At 36.9% G+C, this 19,672-nt stretch overlaps 1 protein-coding gene across 1 annotated transcript in view; it reads left to right on the top strand.

Annotated features, from left to right (window-relative positions):
* Cul4 (cullin 4) overlaps window positions 1-19,672 on the top strand; it is a 74,149-nt gene that overhangs the window by 39,881 nt on the left and 14,596 nt on the right. Inside the window, exons 7-10 of the mRNA XM_083115775.1 lie at window positions 101-293; window positions 6,428-6,564; window positions 10,845-11,009; window positions 18,396-18,623. Of these exons, the coding sequence (XP_082971901.1) occupies window positions 101-293; window positions 6,428-6,564; window positions 10,845-11,009; window positions 18,396-18,623 (723 nt within the window). The remainder of the gene's footprint in view (window positions 1-100; window positions 294-6,427; window positions 6,565-10,844; window positions 11,010-18,395; window positions 18,624-19,672) is intronic.

Below are 19,672 nucleotides of genomic sequence, written 5' to 3'. Positions count from 1 at the left end.
CTTCAATGCATTAAATACGTAAATGGGTGTAATTTGCCTTTGCAAGTTGTATGAAATAGTATCTGCCCTTCTCTTTAATATGTAACTTTTTCAATTACAGAGAAAAGGAAGAACAATAGTCATAGATCCAGAAAAAGACAAAACGATGGTCCAAGAGTTACTGGATTTCAAAGATAAAATGGACAATATAGTGTTTGTATGTTTCCAGAGAAATGAAAAGTTTACAAACAGTTTAAAGGAAGCATTTGAACATTTCATTAACCAGAGAGCGAACAAACCAGCTGAACTAATAGGTGAGTAATGCATTTATTCATTCCAAAATTGGCAAGCCATTGTTATTCAGTGGTGTAGCAACATATCGCGAGGCCCTGGGCGAGATTAGAATGTGAGGCAACTCTGCTTTTACATTTGAAATCTCAATGTGAATTCATACAAAATATTCAGGGATTCGTCAGCAATTGATCATATTTAAATTATAATAATAAATTGCAGACTAAAATTATATTTAATAGTTTACTCGTCCTAAAAATGTCTATCCAACGGCATTTCAGATTTACCATTTATTCGACATCCTCCTTAGTTGGAGGTGCTTTATTGTTAACTTATTAAAATCGGGAGTGTGCAGTTAAGAAAAATAAGAAAATACAAGACAAAGTGTTTCTTATTCAAGAAAAGATTAAATGGGTAAAAATGTCCAAGCAAGTTATAGTGATTTTTTCGTAAATGTTTTTCAGGCACCCTTAGCTTTAGGGCCCCACCTTCCTATATGTTACGTCCCTCATTTGACACATTGATTCAGATTATAACGTTTAACTAGAATTTAAAATCAGATGAAAACAGAATGTATTAACTTCATTGCCTATTCCATATTCTCACCTCTGTTCTTTTACATTTTTCGTATTAACCTCATTGGACAAAGGCCCCTTTAGGTGCAAGGCCCCAGACGGTCGCCCACTTTGCCCACCCCTTGCTACGCCACTGTTGTTATTTTTACCTCAAACTTAACTGCATAATCAGCAGACGTACTAAAAATATTGAAATTGATGAAGTGAAAATAACTGTAATTTTGCAACACCTATGTTCACATAATTTTCCCCATGTAGTTGAGTTTGTGTAGTTTTCGTATCCTACAGTCTGTATAGTAGAGTGCTGCAATGAATGTTTTTCGCTCGAGTGGCAATTAGTTTGCACGGGCAGCACTAGATGGCATACAGAATTGATAGTTCTTCAGCTCGAGTGAAAATCGACCGAACGAGCAAAATACACTCGGAACTCTCGAACCCTATTAGTGCACGTATAATCGAAATTTGTCTATGGTAGTGTGCCCTCAAATATGGATCGTGAAGTAAAAGACGCAGTGAAATTTGAAAAATAAGTGAACATTGTCATCATCTCCATGTTAATATGCAGTTTTGTGTATCTTACCAAGATACGTGAATATGAAGTAGATGAGTATGGGCTGAAACTACCTATGCTGACATTTTACGTTTCTACGATTATTTTTACATTGAAATGATGTTTGATTGAATGTTATAACTGCATTTTATTATTTCGCAAAATATGATTATCTTTTTCGGTAAGTTAGCAATCATGTACACGTACTTGTTGCACTGTGATGCAATATTTGTAATTGTTTAGGCAGGTCTGTCAGCATGTGTATCCATTTTACGTTTCGGTCTGTATATATTGCATAGTTTCGCATGTGCTGTATTTGAGTCTTACATAATAATATACAGAATTATTATTTAGAATTGTAATTGCATGGAGTGATTTCCTTCCATGTTTGGGTTTTAGGTTGACAGTGTTGCTTATTAGGCTCTGAAATATGGGACGTTGCCAATCATTCTACTGCAAGTGTGGTACGTTCGAGTGTGGGAGATTCAAACGAGTTTGATCGATCGAAAGTGGTCCGATGCAGTACTCTACTGTATAGATATTGAACAATGTTCATTGATGTTAATGGATGTATTGAAACCAGAACTCTCCAGTACTGGTGTCAACCTGACTACCATTTGTAAATATAGTGTGCTTCAAAAGTCGCAAAACCCAAACCTTGAGGGCTTGTAACATGAAAACCGTAAGAGATATTTGCACTGGGTCTTCATTACAAAGCCTCCTCATCCATTGAGATATGCTTAACATTATTACTTTATTCCATACAGAAAGTTCTAAAAATTAATAAATTACGTTAGTCATTGTCAACAGTTTTCCAGAATACCACACATCTGTTGAAATCATCGGAGAGTCTGCAATGTTAATCTGTCATTTTCAATCAGTGTGCAGCATTTGATGGGTTTTGGACTGGCTATTATATGGGTTAAGTGAAAAAGTGCTATTTTAGGGTCATATCTCCATAGCTGGCAACACTAGAAGGTCAAAATTTTGTCAGCAGATGCAGGCAACATGTGCCTAAGTATTGGCCATACATTTACATGATGAAAAATCATAATTTCCACTGAAATTTCACTTTTTAAGTGTAAAATTCTATGCATCTAGTAACACTGTTGTTACATGCCAGCTGACAGACATCTAGTTTTGAATTTGCAAAAGTAAGTCGCAAATGTGGCTATTTGATGTCCTGTGTTAAGACTTGGGCCCTAATTGCTACAAATTGAAACTAATTGTTTCGTCTTCTCATAAAATGAACATGTAACAACTGTACACTTCAATTTTGTCACCTCACTTCAATAATAAAGAGCCTGCAGCGAAGAAAATCTTTTTTTGTAAATTGGAATCATGCTGATAAACAGTGGTCTGAAAATTTATTTGTAGTGCCTGCCCTATGGACACAAAGAGGTTGAAATTTTCAGTTAATCATCACTTATCGACAACATGCCACTCGATAAGTCATAAAAAAGGCATATTTTTTGAAGAAATGCAAAAAGTTTGGGAAATTTATTCGAATTGCAATGCTTTCTTTCCTTTCTTTTCACTGCCGGCACCTTATTGTTGAAGGGTTGAGACCGAAACTTTGGTGGTCTGTAGTTACATGTTCATACTAGGAGATGTGATTATCATTTTCGATTAGGGGGTGCAGGTGAGATATGTCCGAAATTTTCCTAAATGTTAAATTTTTTTCCAAAAGATGCTATTTACGGTCGTTTTTATTTATAATGTGGGGACGTAAGAGATACGTTGTTGAAGAGTGGTCTTTTCTTATGATTATCTGGAAATTTCAAGTGTATTTGCTTCCATACGTCCCATGCAAGAGCCAGTTCAATAACATTGCAAACCTTTAGCGGATGTAGCCTCGTGCACCTCGAAACCCTCTGGACCTTTTCAAGCACACACTTTTCAAACTTCCCGCGCAATAAAAAAAATCGTAGCTCGAGAACTAATTGTCGTAGAGAGATTAAATGGATTTTGTTTTCTTTCTTAAAGATAGGGCTGTTAGCGGAGATACATCATGCCTCCAAATAATTAGTGTTAAATGAAGAATAATAATAAGAAGAAAATGGAATTTTATTTTTAAATGGCGTACAGCATGCTCCTGTGCCTTCCTCAATAGACCGAAGTGAATGGAAAAATGTGGAATGTAGTGGTGGCACATGCCTACAACCATGCAAAGTTTGGTTGAAATCAGACATACTTCTTGAGTAAAAAACAATAATATTATAAAGTGGCAGTGTTGCCAGCTTCAGGACAATGTCTGGAATTTCGCTTCCAGTGACGGTCCTATGGACACTTGCTGGTCCAAATATGGAGGGAAGGATGACAAGAGACCACTCTAATGAGGATATGTAATGTGCGTGCTGCAATTATTTTTAAAAAACTGAAATTTTGCATAATTACGGAAAATTTCTAACTGTAGGCCTTTGCCCCTGCTTACCCCCTGGACCCTTAAGGCTCAGCTGGACCTTTGGCCAGCGCAAGGGCAGCTTTCCTCGAATTTTCCTTTCTTTTCGAAAAACTGCTATAATATTTGAAAATCCGAAAAATTACATATGTTTAGAATTCCTTCTAGATCATTCATGTGAATTTTTGTGTGGTTTGCTTTTTGCTGTTGTCTAGATATTATCAATGTTTAATAGACTTGCATAATCACAAAACTATTGAAAATATCTAGGCAACAGCGAAGGCAAACCACACGAAAATTCACATGAATGATCTAGAAGGAATTCTAAACATATGTAATTTTTTGGATTTTCGAATATTATAGCAGTTTTTCGAAAAGAGAGAAAAATTTGAGGAAAGCTGCCCTTGCACCGGCCAAAGGTCCAGCGGAGCCTTAATTGTGGGATGTTACTTAAAATGTTTTTTTTTTTTTTTTTTTTGTTTTTTTTTTTGTTTTTTTTTTCAGATTCTTACATTTAGAATTTAAAATGTTCAAAAAGATGCAGTAGTTGAGGAGTTACAGCCTTTTGTCTTCAATATATTCCATAGTAACAAAAGGGAAACGAAGAGCTTTTTTAAACGGCGCATGTTATTGTAACAATGACTGTATTGTTTTGTAATTCGAGTATGTAATACCTTTAGACGTAAACTAATGAACAAAAAAGACAGAACTGAAATGTAGTGGATACAGCAAGGCTACTGACCGGGAATTCTGCCTGAATTTTTGACTCCAGGAATTCTGCATGAATTTTTGACTCCAGGAATTCTGCATGAATTTTTGGCTCCAGGAATTCTGCGTGAATTTTTGACTCCAGGAATTCTGTGTGAATTTTTGACTCCAGGAATTATGCGTGAATTTTTCTCCGAAGACGTGAAAAGTGGCAACTTTTATTAATCCCAATCCCATTGAATTGCGCAAAGGATTATTAAGGATTAATCCCATTGAATTTATACATATTTATTAATTTAAAACAATGTGTTTTAAACATTTTTTTTACAAGTGTTTAAAACACATTTTGGTGGTTGATATTTTATAGTCTGTGATAATTTTTTTGTTTGGCAACCCTGTTTTTACATTGAACCTGTGTCAATTAATCCGTGCTTTACGGGTCTCACTTATCGCACAACACTTGAGCAACCTTATGTTCTGACATAAAAAAAAAAAGCTTTTTAATTTTAGGCTAAATGCCTACATTGTTAGGGTAGGCAGACTAGCTATGTATGCACAAGGTAGCAAAATTGTTGTGTGACAAGAAAGACCCGTGCTTTACTGTAGAAATCGAAACTTCTCAGTTCCTTGTTTCATACCGTCCTGTAAGTTTGAGACTAGTGGAAGCTGGAAGTGGAAACTAATATCTGAATACACAATGCGTGATTTTGATCATGACGTGATTTTTTTTTCTTTTGCGATACGATTCATTGGTTTGTATAACTGCATGAGCGCAGATGCTTACTTTTGGTAACATAACTTTGTACTTGGAAAGATAAATTGATCTGGAGAATCTATTATGACACTGCAGGTTGTTTTCTGCTATATAAACTGTTCAGGCAGCAGGAAATATTTCACCCTGATTTTCCCAGGACGAGGATAGTAATTCTATAATATTTAGTTTCTTGAAATTTAGATGAATATGAATCCTAGTGGCGGAAAAACTTTTGTCCCTGCAGTAGAGGTGTGCGGGATCCCGAAAAGTCGGGACCAGGATCGAGAAAGAAAATTTTGGGATCCCAAGCAGTCAGGAAATACCGAATGGTCATTTTAAAACGTCGTCAATTCTCGACGTTCTCTGCATTGTAAATGTCTGGAACGTATCGGAAATTGTTAGTTTTTGTACCAGAAGTGTAAAAACAAGCACTTAAGATGGAAATTACATGTAGAATTCGATATTTCAAGAGCTTTGGGAAATTTCAATCACATCCCGTCCCGAAAATTTCCCGACTTTGTCATTAAATTAAGAATTTTCCCCGTCCCGACCCAAAAAATTCTGTCCCGCACACCCCTACCCTGCAGTATGGTAAACCTTATCTCCAAAGGGAAATAAACTGTCCTTGTCGCCACTGTACTCATAAAAATGAGTATTTTTTTTTCTTTAACGACTTTAACTATAATTTACTGGGAAAAGGTTGACTTTATTTTGTTTAAAACATGTTTTTTTAACTCATGTTTAAAACTATGTTTAAAACAAAAAAAAGTTTGTTTTGTTCTTTTTTTAAAAAACACAAATTTTGCCAACCCTGCTTGCAGGAGACCTGGTTCAATTCCCTGGTTGGGTAAATTTATGATCAGCATTTTTCCAGCCTTGCCCCTGCATAAACTGACTGTGGTTCACCCAGCCTGAAGCCAATGGTTATGTGGCAGCAATACTGGGGGTAAAGGCAGCGGGAGCATGGTGCTGATCATAACACCTCCAAAATGGCAGAGTTCGAGAATAATGTGTGGTTCTACCCCCAATTCCCCTACCTGTGCCTTCATGGAGAACTTTACCTATATTTCTGGTTGAATTATTATTTGGTGGAATCCATGACAATTTCTGCAATTTTACTGTGATATTCCTTAATTCTTGAGTAATTAAAAGTATTTTTTTTCTTCCAGCAAAGTTTGTTGATTCGAAATTGAGGGCAGGGAACAAAGAAGCCACGGAGGAGGAATTAGAAAGGCTACTTGATAAGATCATGGTGTTATTTAGGTTTATTCACGGAAAGGATGTGTTTGAAGCTTTCTATAAGAAGGTAAGAAATTATGAAAATGCATTATAATATATTTTGTATGTATTATTTTCTCATTCCACATAATATCTGAGAATGGATTACATTGAATGTTTGACTGTTTCAATTGCTTTTTTATAATTATCATGTTTGTGACAAGAAATAGAAGTTACATTTCAGATATACGAGGGGGTATCAAAAAGTTTTTCCTGTTGAGGTATAATTTGTGTAATAATGGAAAGCTTGAAACAACAAACATACATATAGTTTGCCTGTAGTGTCCTCTACTCAGAGTTACCCTTTCAAACAGTTGCCATCACATTCGATACCGATACCGATAGAGTACCGATTAATCGGTCCCATCCCTAATGAGAATACATGGATTTTGATTATCTGGCGAACTTTATATTAATTTTATATAACTGAGAATGAAAATACCACAAACTCATGATTCTTCCTTATGTTAGTAGGCAATATTTATAATATGTCATACAGTTTTATGATGCCTATGTCATTTTCTTAATGTATGAAGTTATTTTCAGACTTAATTTTCCTTGTATGTACGAATTGCTTGCATTGTAGAATTATTTCTCTTGTAGTCTGTTAATGTAACAGAAAACATCAAGAATCTCTGTGAAAGCAATGGTGATTTTGAATTGCCTGATGATATTTTGTATTCATAATTTTTAAAAAAATGGCGATCAAATTTTTTTATCAGAAATAATAATAAGAGAGACTGCTTATTTCACAGTTAAGTTGCTATGTTACAACAATGTAACATTGACAAGATCCATTGTATAACTTATTCTTTTTTGTTAAAATTTTTTAACCATTGTTAACTGTATCTTGAGTCAAACTAAAAATAAATGTCTGATGAAGGGAGCCTGAAGTTGGAACGAAAAACTGTGTTTTTATGCTTGTAACAACCGTAGACTAGAAGAGAAATAAATATGTTCAGACTGTTTATTCAGGAAAACAACACTAACATCAGAGTTTTGACACTGCAACATATGGTTTCCACATATTCTTTCCATATCCTTTTACAAGGAGAAAAGTGCCAGAACTGGATATTGTAGCAGATGATGATAGAAAATTTAATACTGTATGCAGTACCTTCAAGTTCACAGCATGACTTTATCCTCACGGTAACAAACCTCTTGTGTTTTGAGTGTCCAATGACTGTTCACTGCTAAATAGACCAACATGATTCTTAGAACATGATCTTCTGATGCATTGCTTGTGCCTTCTTAATTCCTGGAGCGTCTGTAGTATGACGGTATCAGAATGAGTACCATCATAATGTGAAAAATAAAATAATTTTATTACTTGAAATTTACGATTTGAGGTCATATTTGGTAGTTTATATTTGTACAAAATTAATTTGCATCACTTTGGCTTTAATATAACTGAAGTACGTATGTAAAATGCACGTATTTAAAATATTTTTATATCTCAGCGATGTAATTTGGCTTGTGATGTATGAAGAATATGCTTACCGAAAATTGCCAATTTATGCATAATCGAATCGCACATATGTTTGGTTTCAACAGCTTTTATTTGCTCTTTCATCAGTATTTGGGCACAAACATGTATTTAAAATGTATTACTAACATGTACAAATCATTTAATATAAGTTTTGGCAGAATTTTGTCGATAAACATACGATTTGTTTAAATGAGCGCCTTGAAGAGTAATCCTAAAGCTGTGAAGTAATCCTAAACTTGGAAACATAGCCAACTCACATAAAGGGAAAAATCTAAGTTGAGCGTAAATAACCTTTTTCCCACCAAAATAGTAAAACTTAAAATAACTGAAAAAGGTGAAAATAAAATACGTAAACATGTAATTGAATATTGTAATATCTATTTTATTGTATCTAATCTATTTTACTAGCATTTTAATGTATAATAACTGTACAATTCTAAATTTGTCACTTGAAAAGTATTCGCAAGTTTGTATTCTGTGAAAAAAGTTGTAACAGTGTGAGTTCGGATACACTGCTTCATCTTTAAGATCGCCTTCGACCAGAATGGAGTCGAAAAATTTGACAAGGACATAAATTGGATCTATTATTCTTAAAAGAACAAGATTCGTCCGATAAATGTGATTATTTTGTCACATAAAGAGCAGTAGCGGTTTTGATCTTCGGAAACTCCGTGAAGAACCTTAAAAAAGTGAAAGAATATGAAAATAGTGAACGGTTACAAAGTCGTAATAATGGCAGCCATTTTCTCTCGCAACTGAACTAACAGATAAGTACTTAATACATGCACGTAGCTACAAATGAAAGGCCTAGAATGTTAACTTATAATAGTGTTTAATCTGAATTCAGAGAGTTTCTTAAACTCATATAAGCGTTTATAAATATAATTCGTCTTGAATTGTGCTTCGTCATTTTCAAACGTCATGTGAAAATTATCTCGTAAAAATCTTCGCAAGATCGCAAGTAATTACAAATGATAATAATTTGACTTGACATCTTAAACAAACGTGAAGAAAAACCTGAAATGTGTAGAAATGAAATGTTTTGCAAGCTAATGCTTAGCTTTCTCTGAATGTTCACTGAATGATGTGTAAGAGTATGTGCTTCGACTTTGTTAATATTTTTCTCAAAATACATAAGTCTTTTATACTTGATATGTGATAATTTTCCTTAATTCCTTCGAAAGTTAATACTGATATTAGTGTTGCAAATTCATTTATGTGAAAATTTGAATTGAATTTTAGGTAGCTGATAATGTGAAATATAAAACAATTTTCTTTAATTTAATTTCTTTTAATATAATTTTGATCTCGACCGTGCACTTAGCCGAGGAAAGAAGGTCTCGACATAGTAGCGAGATTCCACTCAATCTGGACTTGATTTATCTTTTTTGCATCATGGAAATTATATTCACATTTGGAACTACTTTTGCAGTTACTGCAGAAGTTAAATTAAGACAGACATGGACTGCTTTGTTTTATCTTTTGTATTGCTAACACTATGTCTTTTGCATGTATTCAGAAAGAGCAAAAATAATAATTAATAAGGTCATTACAAAGTGCTGATTGTATTTCAGCATGCAAAATCAACTTGTAATCAACTTAGATTGGAAGGCTGCAGCTTCAATTCTTCTGCATTGGTCACTCGACGTATATTTAAGAAGAACAATATTTTGTTGTCTAGGATTGCAAAACTTTGAATACCCAATACTTACATCACAATTCTCTGCTTTGAACAAAAACCTTTACTTTTTTCATGTTAACTGTAGGGTCGTATTTGTGAACATGTTGCCTAATGCCATTTTCCCATGTTGTCATTACACCATGCATGCCTGGAGGAGTATGTAAAATGTTTGAATGGTATAAGAACACTACCACTAATTTTCTGTATTCAATATTGTTACTGCCACTGTTAAATAGAAAATAAAATACACTATTCTAGTCATAAATATCTGCATAATAACAGTATCAAATACATGTATAAGTCACAAACCTGACTCATGTCACATACATGACAATCATAAACTGAAATATTAATTAAAATTGTAATTAATGTTTTCATATTTTGACACCTTTCCATGATTGTTTTTGCACACAATATTTGGAGATTTACATTTGAACCATGTAGTATGGAGAGGAAACGAACTGTGACTGGTCATGTTTGCGACTCCTGAAAACATCTACACTATTATCTGATACCCAGAACACCCAGAAGTTTTCTAATGGTGTAGCATCATGAGAATATGTCCAAACAGTTCAAACAGGCATTATTTCTGTTTTTAAACATAATAATAACATAAAAGAAACATAGCCATGTGTTTTAAACATGTCCCATAGGTAATCATTATGATTTGTTTGTTAGCTGAATGTACATTTTCAGTCACTGAACAGATTTCTGGGTACTGTAAACGAAATGACATGGATTGAACGAATGGACACTTACAAAACATTCAAATAACTACAGACTATTAAATATCTCAAATGTCAAAATGTTATTTGAACAAATCTAAAAAATATGTTTATAACTGTGTTTTAAACGTTTTAAACATTTATAAAAAATGCAAGTCATGTGTTTTAACTGTTTATAACAGGTTGTGCAATTAACTCTTGATAAACTTACTTTTCATTTTTCCACGTAAATTTCTTTCGCGATCGATTTCGCCACCCGTCTGGTGGCTTCGTCAGGCATGTACAGTACCTATCTCCACGTAACTGCCAAACAGATATGTTTAGATACAGGTTGTGCAGTTTATCCTAATCTAGTTTCTAATCACTGATGATGATTATGTAAGCCTACATAATGCATTCTTTTTTCCCCTCAGGATTTAGCAAAGCGCTTGTTGGTTGGGAAGTCCGCGAGCGTTGATGCAGAGAAGAGCATGCTGTCCAAATTGAAGCAGGAGTGTGGTGGTGGGTTCACTTCCAAATTAGAAGGAATGTTTAAGGATATGGAGCTAAGCAAAGACATTAATGTAGCATTTAAGCAGGTAAGGTTATTGTAATTATTTTGGGGATTATTATTGTGATAATATTTTGGAAGTTGTATAACAGATTGTGGTAAGTTGTTTAAATTATCCATTCTTCAAGAGTCTCTGAATGTTAGGAGTGTGTGGGACAGAAATGTTTTTGTTGGGACGTGACCAGGAAGGAACTATTTTAAATCCTCAGTTTCAGGACAGGAAAAATTTGCAGTTTTACGACCATGTCGGGAAATTATCAGGTTGTGAAATGTCCGAAATATCTAAATCTGCTAACCATTTTCCCTTAAGGTGAGGAGATACAATTACGCACCAATTGTGCATTTATTTCAGTATCGCCCGAATGGGCACTGCTACTAAAACAAACCCTGGGTGTATCCAAGAGTATGAATTTCTCTGCATGTTGCAAGTGCAAACATTTTGTTATGTTGATTATTAAGCTGGACACGATGTTTGAAAAATATGATGAATAATAATTTTTGGAATCCCATGTATTCCTTATGGGGAATCAACTTCAACATAAAGTTACGGCTAATCAAATGGAAGTTTCGACTTTTCCGCTGTTGAAATTCATCTTCAAACTGCCCTCTTCCCGTTGACATATCTTCCTATTCCATGGGAATTTTTATATTCACAAGAGAATGAATCAAATCATACTCCCATATGAGCAATGCTTTTTTCCTTGCCTCCTGGCAGTGTTGCCAAACCTGATGGGCATAAAAGAACTAAATTTCACCTTAAATGGAGTTAAAACTGACTCTCATGGAGCTAGATTTGCGATGGCTGGATAAAGTGCCTTCTAGGGTAATGTTAGTTGTCAAAGGGGTGGGGCAATGCTATTATCGTTAACTCTAAATTGATGACAATTTATTCTTAGTTTTCAACATCTAGATCCGGCGGCATCACCCATCTTATTAATCCACCGATGGTGGTATGAAATCGAAAGTAAAGAATTCCCTGACGACAATATTATGTCAATTTCACATCTAACATTGCGCTATAAAGAAGTAGCTGGGGAGATAAGAGAGAGTGGGGCGACACAGCCAATATAACAATATCATGTCACGTGCAAAATGTATAATTATGACGAAAGGTGATCTATGTGGGTCTGAACCAGAGATGGCATCATAGTGGGGCACGGGGGGTGGGCATCCCAGTTCACAGCCGAACTAGTGCACGAAAGATTGATTGATTGATTTAGTTTATTTTACTTCGCGTTTTATGCCTCTTGGCTAATTTGGGAAGATGGGGATGAGTGATGAAATTAATGAATGGACATTCGCAAACAACCAAGCCCGATCAGGATTCGAAACCGGGACCCTTGGCGTTGCAGCACGATGTGCTAACCGCTCGACCACAGGGTCCGGCTAGAGTGCACGAAAGAGCCAGATCTGGCTCCGCAAGAGAGCTAAGTTGGCACACTGTCATGGACAGAAGGGCTTGGGAAGACTCCCGTGGAAATTGTATCGCCTGTCCTTAAATCATTCTTTTTTGCAATTGTGGAATAAAAATTAACAATTTCCGAGAAGTTTCAGACATTAACACTGCAGAAAATATTGAGAATTAACCACTTTTATTAAAAATGACTATTTGGAATTTCCCGACTGTTTGGGATCCCAAAAAGTCAGGAAATCGTTCATCAATTTAGTCACATCATCACTCATCCTCATATTCGCTATTGGCCAAAAGTGGCAGAAATGCAAAGTAAAATAAACCAAATCAATAAATTGAGTTTGAGTTTGAGTTTATTGAGCAATTTTCACACCGATAATACCCCTGGGGGCATTGGTGCATGTACATTACAAAAGACATGTTGACATCGCACATATATATATATCTATACATCAATTTGGCAATTTTTTTTAATAATAATATAACATAATATAATAGTAAAACACACAATGACAAATTATTTGTTGAAGTGAACTAGTGCTGTAAAAGTACATGTTATATAGTGTATACAATCTAAATTTATTTTATAAAGTTAGTTAATTCTTGAAATTCTTGAACTGAATATAATGTGTATTAATCAAGCATGTCAAACCCCTTGCTTTTCAAGAATTATTTAGCATGTTTTCCATGTTCGACTAATATACCCATGTGAAATTACTAACTTTGACTATTTTTTGAACTTGGAATGAATTGTGGGACCAATCTCCACTATTTTCTCGATCTGCAAGCAGAATAAGGGGAAAAGTAGGTGGTCGGAATTGAAAATACCAAAAAGTCCGGCCATATTTTTATAGCAAATAAAAGATCAAGAATGTGTATAAAAACTGGGCACATTTCAGGATCAAAAGTGGTATATAAAATAGCATTTGTGTGTTAAAATATTGAATGTGAATCTAAAATGGATTTAAATACTTACATTTATTACACAAAATTAAGAAAATCCTTTCTAGTAGCACATTTATGCATAGTGTATCTAGGTTCTTAATGACTTGCATAACCTCTTTTAGGGTGGGGTTGGCCATCGGCTGATTTCTTTTTAAAAGTGCGATAAAATAAACACCGTGCAATATTTTTCAAAGTTTGTTGCTTTTTTGACAAGAGTACAACTTCCGATTAGTTATGGAATATAATTTCATTGAAATCGCTGCCGCGGCTGGCTTGGCTAGCACATCTTGGCAACCCAATTTTGTAGGACATTATCGATGGTTTGTGGCTCTATTGCATGATCAATATTGTGCTTAAGTGCCTGAATCGTTTCTGGATTGTCAGCATAACATCAATCTTTAGCAGAACCCCATAAAAAAGAGTCTGACGGCATCAAATCGTAGCTTCGCGAAAATAGCTGATTACACGCTCATTGAACTGAGTGCGCAAAAGAGCGATTGTTGGACGGCTTGTGTGGCACGTAGCGCCATCCTGTTGGAAAAAAGAAATGCCTCTGTAGGACTCTTTGTTGACTGTAACATTGTTGCCATCGTCATCCTCGAAGAAAAATGGACCAATAATGCTGCCACTCCACAAACCATACCAAACAGTCACACGTGGAGGATGCAGTGGCCTCCCTACGACGACGTGCAAGTTTTCCGAGCCCCAAATATGGCAGTTTTGCTTGTTGACATAGCTGCCCAGGTGGAAATGTGCCTCATCCGAAAAGATGAGCTGGTCTAAATGCCACACAGAGAAGCGATAACAAAGCAGCTGGTCATTTTGCTACAATTCCTGAGGCTAGTGCGGCTAAAGTTCAGTTACTGAGATCTGTGGCAAGTTGAGGTTCTCTGGTTTCGGCGCACACTTTCGGCAACAGCAGAAATATTCTGGACTGAGCGCACTGGACAAACCCGAGGATAACTTGTGTTATCACTTAGCATGCCACTCTCACGAACTTCCATACAGCTGGCACGGTTGGTGCATTATTTCGTCTGAAATTTCTTTTCAACATTCACACTGTTTCGGCAACACAGCACTAACTTTGGAAATAAGTTTTCAATATTTCCCACCGTTGTTCGAGCGTAAAACAATTCATTTCGTACCGCGGAGATATGCTACTGTGTTTCTGTCAAGGTTTTGAGCGCGAATGAGCTGTCAGTGTCAAAATAACATGTGCTTTAAAAAGAAACCACCAGATGGCCCACCCTTTAGATGCAAAATAATATACAGTTATGATGGTTGCAGGAAACGCAGTTTAAAATTTCTTGCGTGAAATTTTGAAAATTCCCAAACTCCGTACCCTTTCGTGAATGAAGACATTGGATCTTCGAAATTAATAGGATTTAACCATTAAATTGTGTGTGCGGAAGTGAGAAATTTTCAAAATTTCACGTAAGTAATATACAGTTATTTTAAGTGCGACATTTCATCCTGGTTTTTCAGAACTTTCTCAACGCAAGATAAACACACAGCTTTACATAACTAGTCACTCTACACTCGGTAAATAAACTGTATGGTGCACCTAGTAGCGAAAGTAACATGGAAACAGCTGAAGTAAATGAATTACTAAGGAAATATGTTGTCCCCCCCCCCTCCTTCCTTATTGCACATATTGCAGCATTGTGCCAAGGTGTAAACTTTTTTTTTACCTATACCGCGTGAGGCACCTAAAAGTACCACCTGAAATAGCGAAGAAACCAGAAACAGTAGCGATGTGAGGTTTGCGGGAAACAATAATATCAAATGGGGCTCGTAAATCGGAGGTATGGGGTGGGTCGAAAAATATCGACAAATGGGGCATCTGGAGCAAAGTCATATTTTTTTAAATGGAACGATATACAATAACATGCATAATATAAAAGAGCACATGCAGAGAAACACAACGCCGTTGGTCTCATGCATCTACTGCACATAAGAACGAAGATATGGCCATGTGAAAATATGTAAACAAACTAACAAGTGGCCCACTTGACCGTCAGTACCACGGCATGTAAGACTTCTCAGGTGCCTGACAGAACTGCCTTTACGCAGAGCAAGTTTTGATGGCAGGTCCACGAGATCGTGTTAGTTCATAGCAAGCAGTCGTAGTGGTAAGAGCGAAGAGTATGGTGTTCACAAACATAGAAAAAGCGGACATGATCCTGATTTATGGGGAATGCCGAAAGAATGCCTCAGAAGCCTACCGTGTGTACGCAGAGAGATATCCGGACAGACGACAGCCATCTCGACGTCTGTTTGGTAAGTTATTTATTAAATGAAGAGACACCGGAAGTGTAACACCACGAGCACGTGTGCGGAACAAGCTAACTACAGGTGAGGCAGGTGCAACAAATGTTCTCGCCGCTGTTGCTGTGAATCCGCACGTTAGCTCCCGTGAAATTTCCAGGGATGCTGGGATGAGTCAGCGAAGTGTATTGCGCATTCTGCACACACACACACAAGTTTCACCCATATCATATCTCCCTCCATCAGGAACTTCACGGGAATAATTTTGTGGAACGTATTCGGTTTTGCACATGGATGTTACGACATGACACCCGATTTGTCACGTATCCTCTTCACTGACGAGGCAACTTTTACCAATCATGGAAATGTCAACCTAAGGAACATGCACTATTGGTCGGTGACAAATCCACATTGGCTTCGCCAAGTGGAACGCCAACGCCCATGGAGTGTGAACGTGTGGTGTGGTATAGTGGGTGAACATCTCATTGGCCCTTTTTTTATACAAGGGACACTGAATGCTGACCGATACATACAGTTTTTACAACATGAACTGCCTGTACTATTGGAGGACATACCACTTCAGACAAGGAGGGAAATGTGGTACCAACATGACAGGTGCCCAGCTCACAGTGCAAAACGTGCTACAGCATGTGTGGAAAGTACATTTCCAAATCGTTGGATTGGACGTGGAGGGCCTGTCAAATGGCCGGCTCGTTCCCCAGATTTGACACCGTTAGACTTTTTCCTGTGGGGAAAGCTGAAGGACATTGTCTACCGGGATGTGCCAACAACTCCAGAGGATATGCAACACCGCATTACTGCGGCCTGTAGGGACATTCCCTACGAGATGCTACATTCTGTTCAACGATCTTTGCGTGGGCACCTCGTTGCCTGTATCGCAGCTGACGGCCACCACTTTGAACACACACTTTGACAGGTTTTCGCTTCTTACGCAGTGGTTCTTCGACATACTGTCATGGTCATTTTCATTATGCTGTAACACTGTCAAATACATGGTGCTGACGATGTCTACTGTATTTTTTCTTCCTTTAACACGTTCTGCCTTCATCTTGTCCAGTGGCTTCCGACATCTCATACTTGTACATGCTGTGGTACTGACGGTCAAGTGGGCCACTTGTTAGTTTGTTTACATATTTTCACATGGCCATATCTTCGTTCCTATGTGCAGTAGATGCATGAGACCAACGGCGTTGTGTTTCTCTGCGTGTGCTCTTTTATATTATGCATGTTATTGTATATCGTTCCATTTAAAAAAATATGACTTTGCTCCAGATGCCCCATTTGTCGATATTTTTCGACCCACCCCATACCTCCGATTTACGAGCCCCATTTGATATTATTGTTTCCCGCAAACCTCACATCGCTACTGTTTCTGGTTTCTTCGCTATTTCAGGTGGTACTTTTAGGTGCCTCACGCGGTATAGGTAAAAAAAAAGTTTACACCTTGGCACAATGCTGCAATATGTGCAATAAGGAAGGAGGGGGGGGGGACAACATATTTCCGTAGTAATTCATTTACTTCAGCTGTTTCCATGTTACTTTCGCTACTAGGTGCACCATACAGTTTATTTACCGAGTGTAGAGTGACTAGTTATGTAAAGCTGTGTGTTTATCTTGCGTTGAGAAAGTTCTGAAAAACCAGGATGAAATGTCGCACTTAAAATAACTGTATATTACTTACGTGAAATTTTGAAAATTTCTCACTTCCGCACACACAATTTAATGGTTAAATCCTATTAATTTCGAAGATCCAATGTCTTCATTCACGAAAGGGTACGGAGTTTGGGAATTTTCAAAATTTCACGCAAGAAATTTTAAACTGCGTTTCCTGCAACCATCATAACTGTATATTATTTTGCATCTAAAGGGTGGGCCATCTGGTGGTTTCTTTTTAAAGCACATGTTATTTTGACACTGACAGCTCATTCGCGCTCAAAACCTTGACAGAAACACAGTAGCATATCTCCGCGGTACGAAATGAATTGTTTTACGCTCGAACAACGGTGGGAAATATTGAAAACTTATTTCCAAAGTTAGTGCTGTGTTGCCTCACGTGGTATATGTATTTTAGAAAAATGTATACAGATCCTCCCCCAAGAAAGAGAAGAAACTAATGCTCGGACTGAACGAGTGTTTTTGTGCATGAATGATTTGTGGACAAGTGACAAGAACGCTCTTTCGGAACATACGTGGAAGCTATGTTGATTAATAAGGTGAACTTTAATCACACGTGTGTGAACTTTTAAAAAAATGCTATTTGAAGTGTCGGGAGAAGGAACCAGATAAGTCAATCTTCTGTTTGAGTTGATGCAGTGGTGTTTGTTTCGATACAAGGTTAGGAGAGGCATGACTGAGGGGTGTAAAATGGGGAAAGAAGCAAGTTTGTAATGAGTCATACCATATGCCTTGCTTAAAACAGAATATTGACTAACCTGGTTCTTTCCCCTGACGTTTCATTTGAAAAGAAAGATGCACTGAAAAAGGTCCATTCATCAGCAAAATATCAGTGAATGACTTCTATTACTAAAGGACTGCTTGCTTGTAGTTCAGTGCATATCACCATATTATGAATGTTATTATTGCAGCATTTATTTATTTACTTTTCAAACAGTAGTATTTATGATGAAACAGTTTTCACATTAAAATGTGTGCATTTCGCCATCCTGTTTTTCCTTCAGGAAAATATGAAAAATATCCCATTTTGTTGTTTTAAGAATCTGGTCCTCTATTAGCTTCTCATAGTTAATGTGTTTGTATTTTCCTTTCCAGTACATGGGAAATCTTCGGAATCCCCAGTTATCTAGTATAGACTTAACTGTGAGCATACTTACCATGGGATACTGGCCAACGTATCCCGTGTTGGAGGTGACTTTACCAACCGAAATGGTACAGTACCAGGATATCTTTAATAAGTTTTATCTTGGCAAGCACAGTGGAAGGAAGCTTCAATGGCAGCCTACGTTGGGCCATTGCGTTCTCAGGGCAGAATTCCCTCAGGTACAGTGACCAGTCATGTTGCTATTTAACATATTAAGTAAGTGTATTTACTCTCTTATGCCTTGTACCAGAAAATATATTTTTAATCACTATTTCACCCTTAAGTTCCGTACCATGGCTGTACGGTCTAAGGCGTCAGACTTTGGGCTCCGGCTTCGTTGTAGTCTCCTGGGGGAAGCGTAACAACTTTTCTCCTGAGATTTCGGCCTGTACTCGGGACCGGTGGCCTCCCACCATCATGAGGAAATCGGGGAGCTACGAATGAGTAACGTAACCTGGTCGTAGAAAACCTGCAAGAATGACTGGGTGAACGAAATCCAGGTGAACCTTTACGACCTGAATATTGCATTCAGACAGTCAAACACCCACCCAAGCAAATGTTTTGAGGATTCTTTACTTGCAGTGGACCTGGAGGGCTCGTACCAGTGGATGGAATGATGAATTCCGCAAAATACATTGACATATTGAGGCGCAGAATTGTCCCACTCATTCAAAATCCCACTAACGACGGACAAGAAATTTTTCAGCATGACCTTGCTCCTTGTCACACATCAAAGTCTGTACGTAAATTTGCTTCTGTCAACAATTTAACGATTCTAGATTGGCCAGGGAATTCACCGGATATGAACCCCATAGAAAACTTATAGGGTATTGTGAAGAAACGTGTTGCAAAAATGGACTGTTCAACGAAGCAAAAGGTAATTACCAATGTGATTCATGTGTGGTTTCATGACAGTGATATCAAAGTTATGTGTTCAAATTTGGTTCAATCAATGCCAAACCGCATCAAGCAGCTAATAGCAGCCAAAGGAGGACATATTTCATATTAGTGTAAGTGTACGTTATGTACATCTCCAAGAAAGAGTAAAAAATGGAAAAAATATTTTTTTTTTCTCTTTGTCCGCATTAATTTGCACAGTACTGTAATTTGTAATGTACAAGCCATGATTTTTTTTTCAGCTGGAAATTGCCCGCTCCCCTGAAATTAGTCAGAATGAAATTGACCTTTACTAATTGCTAATGGCATATGTCAAGTTTCATATGACACT

This window comes from Lepisma saccharinum (assembly GCF_977018435.1).
Source record: "Lepisma saccharinum chromosome 12 unlocalized genomic scaffold, izLepSacc3.1 SUPER_12_unloc_1, whole genome shotgun sequence".
NCBI lineage: Eukaryota > Metazoa > Arthropoda > Insecta > Zygentoma > Lepismatidae > Lepisma > Lepisma saccharinum.
This window is presented reverse-complemented; position numbering and strand designations above follow the sequence as displayed.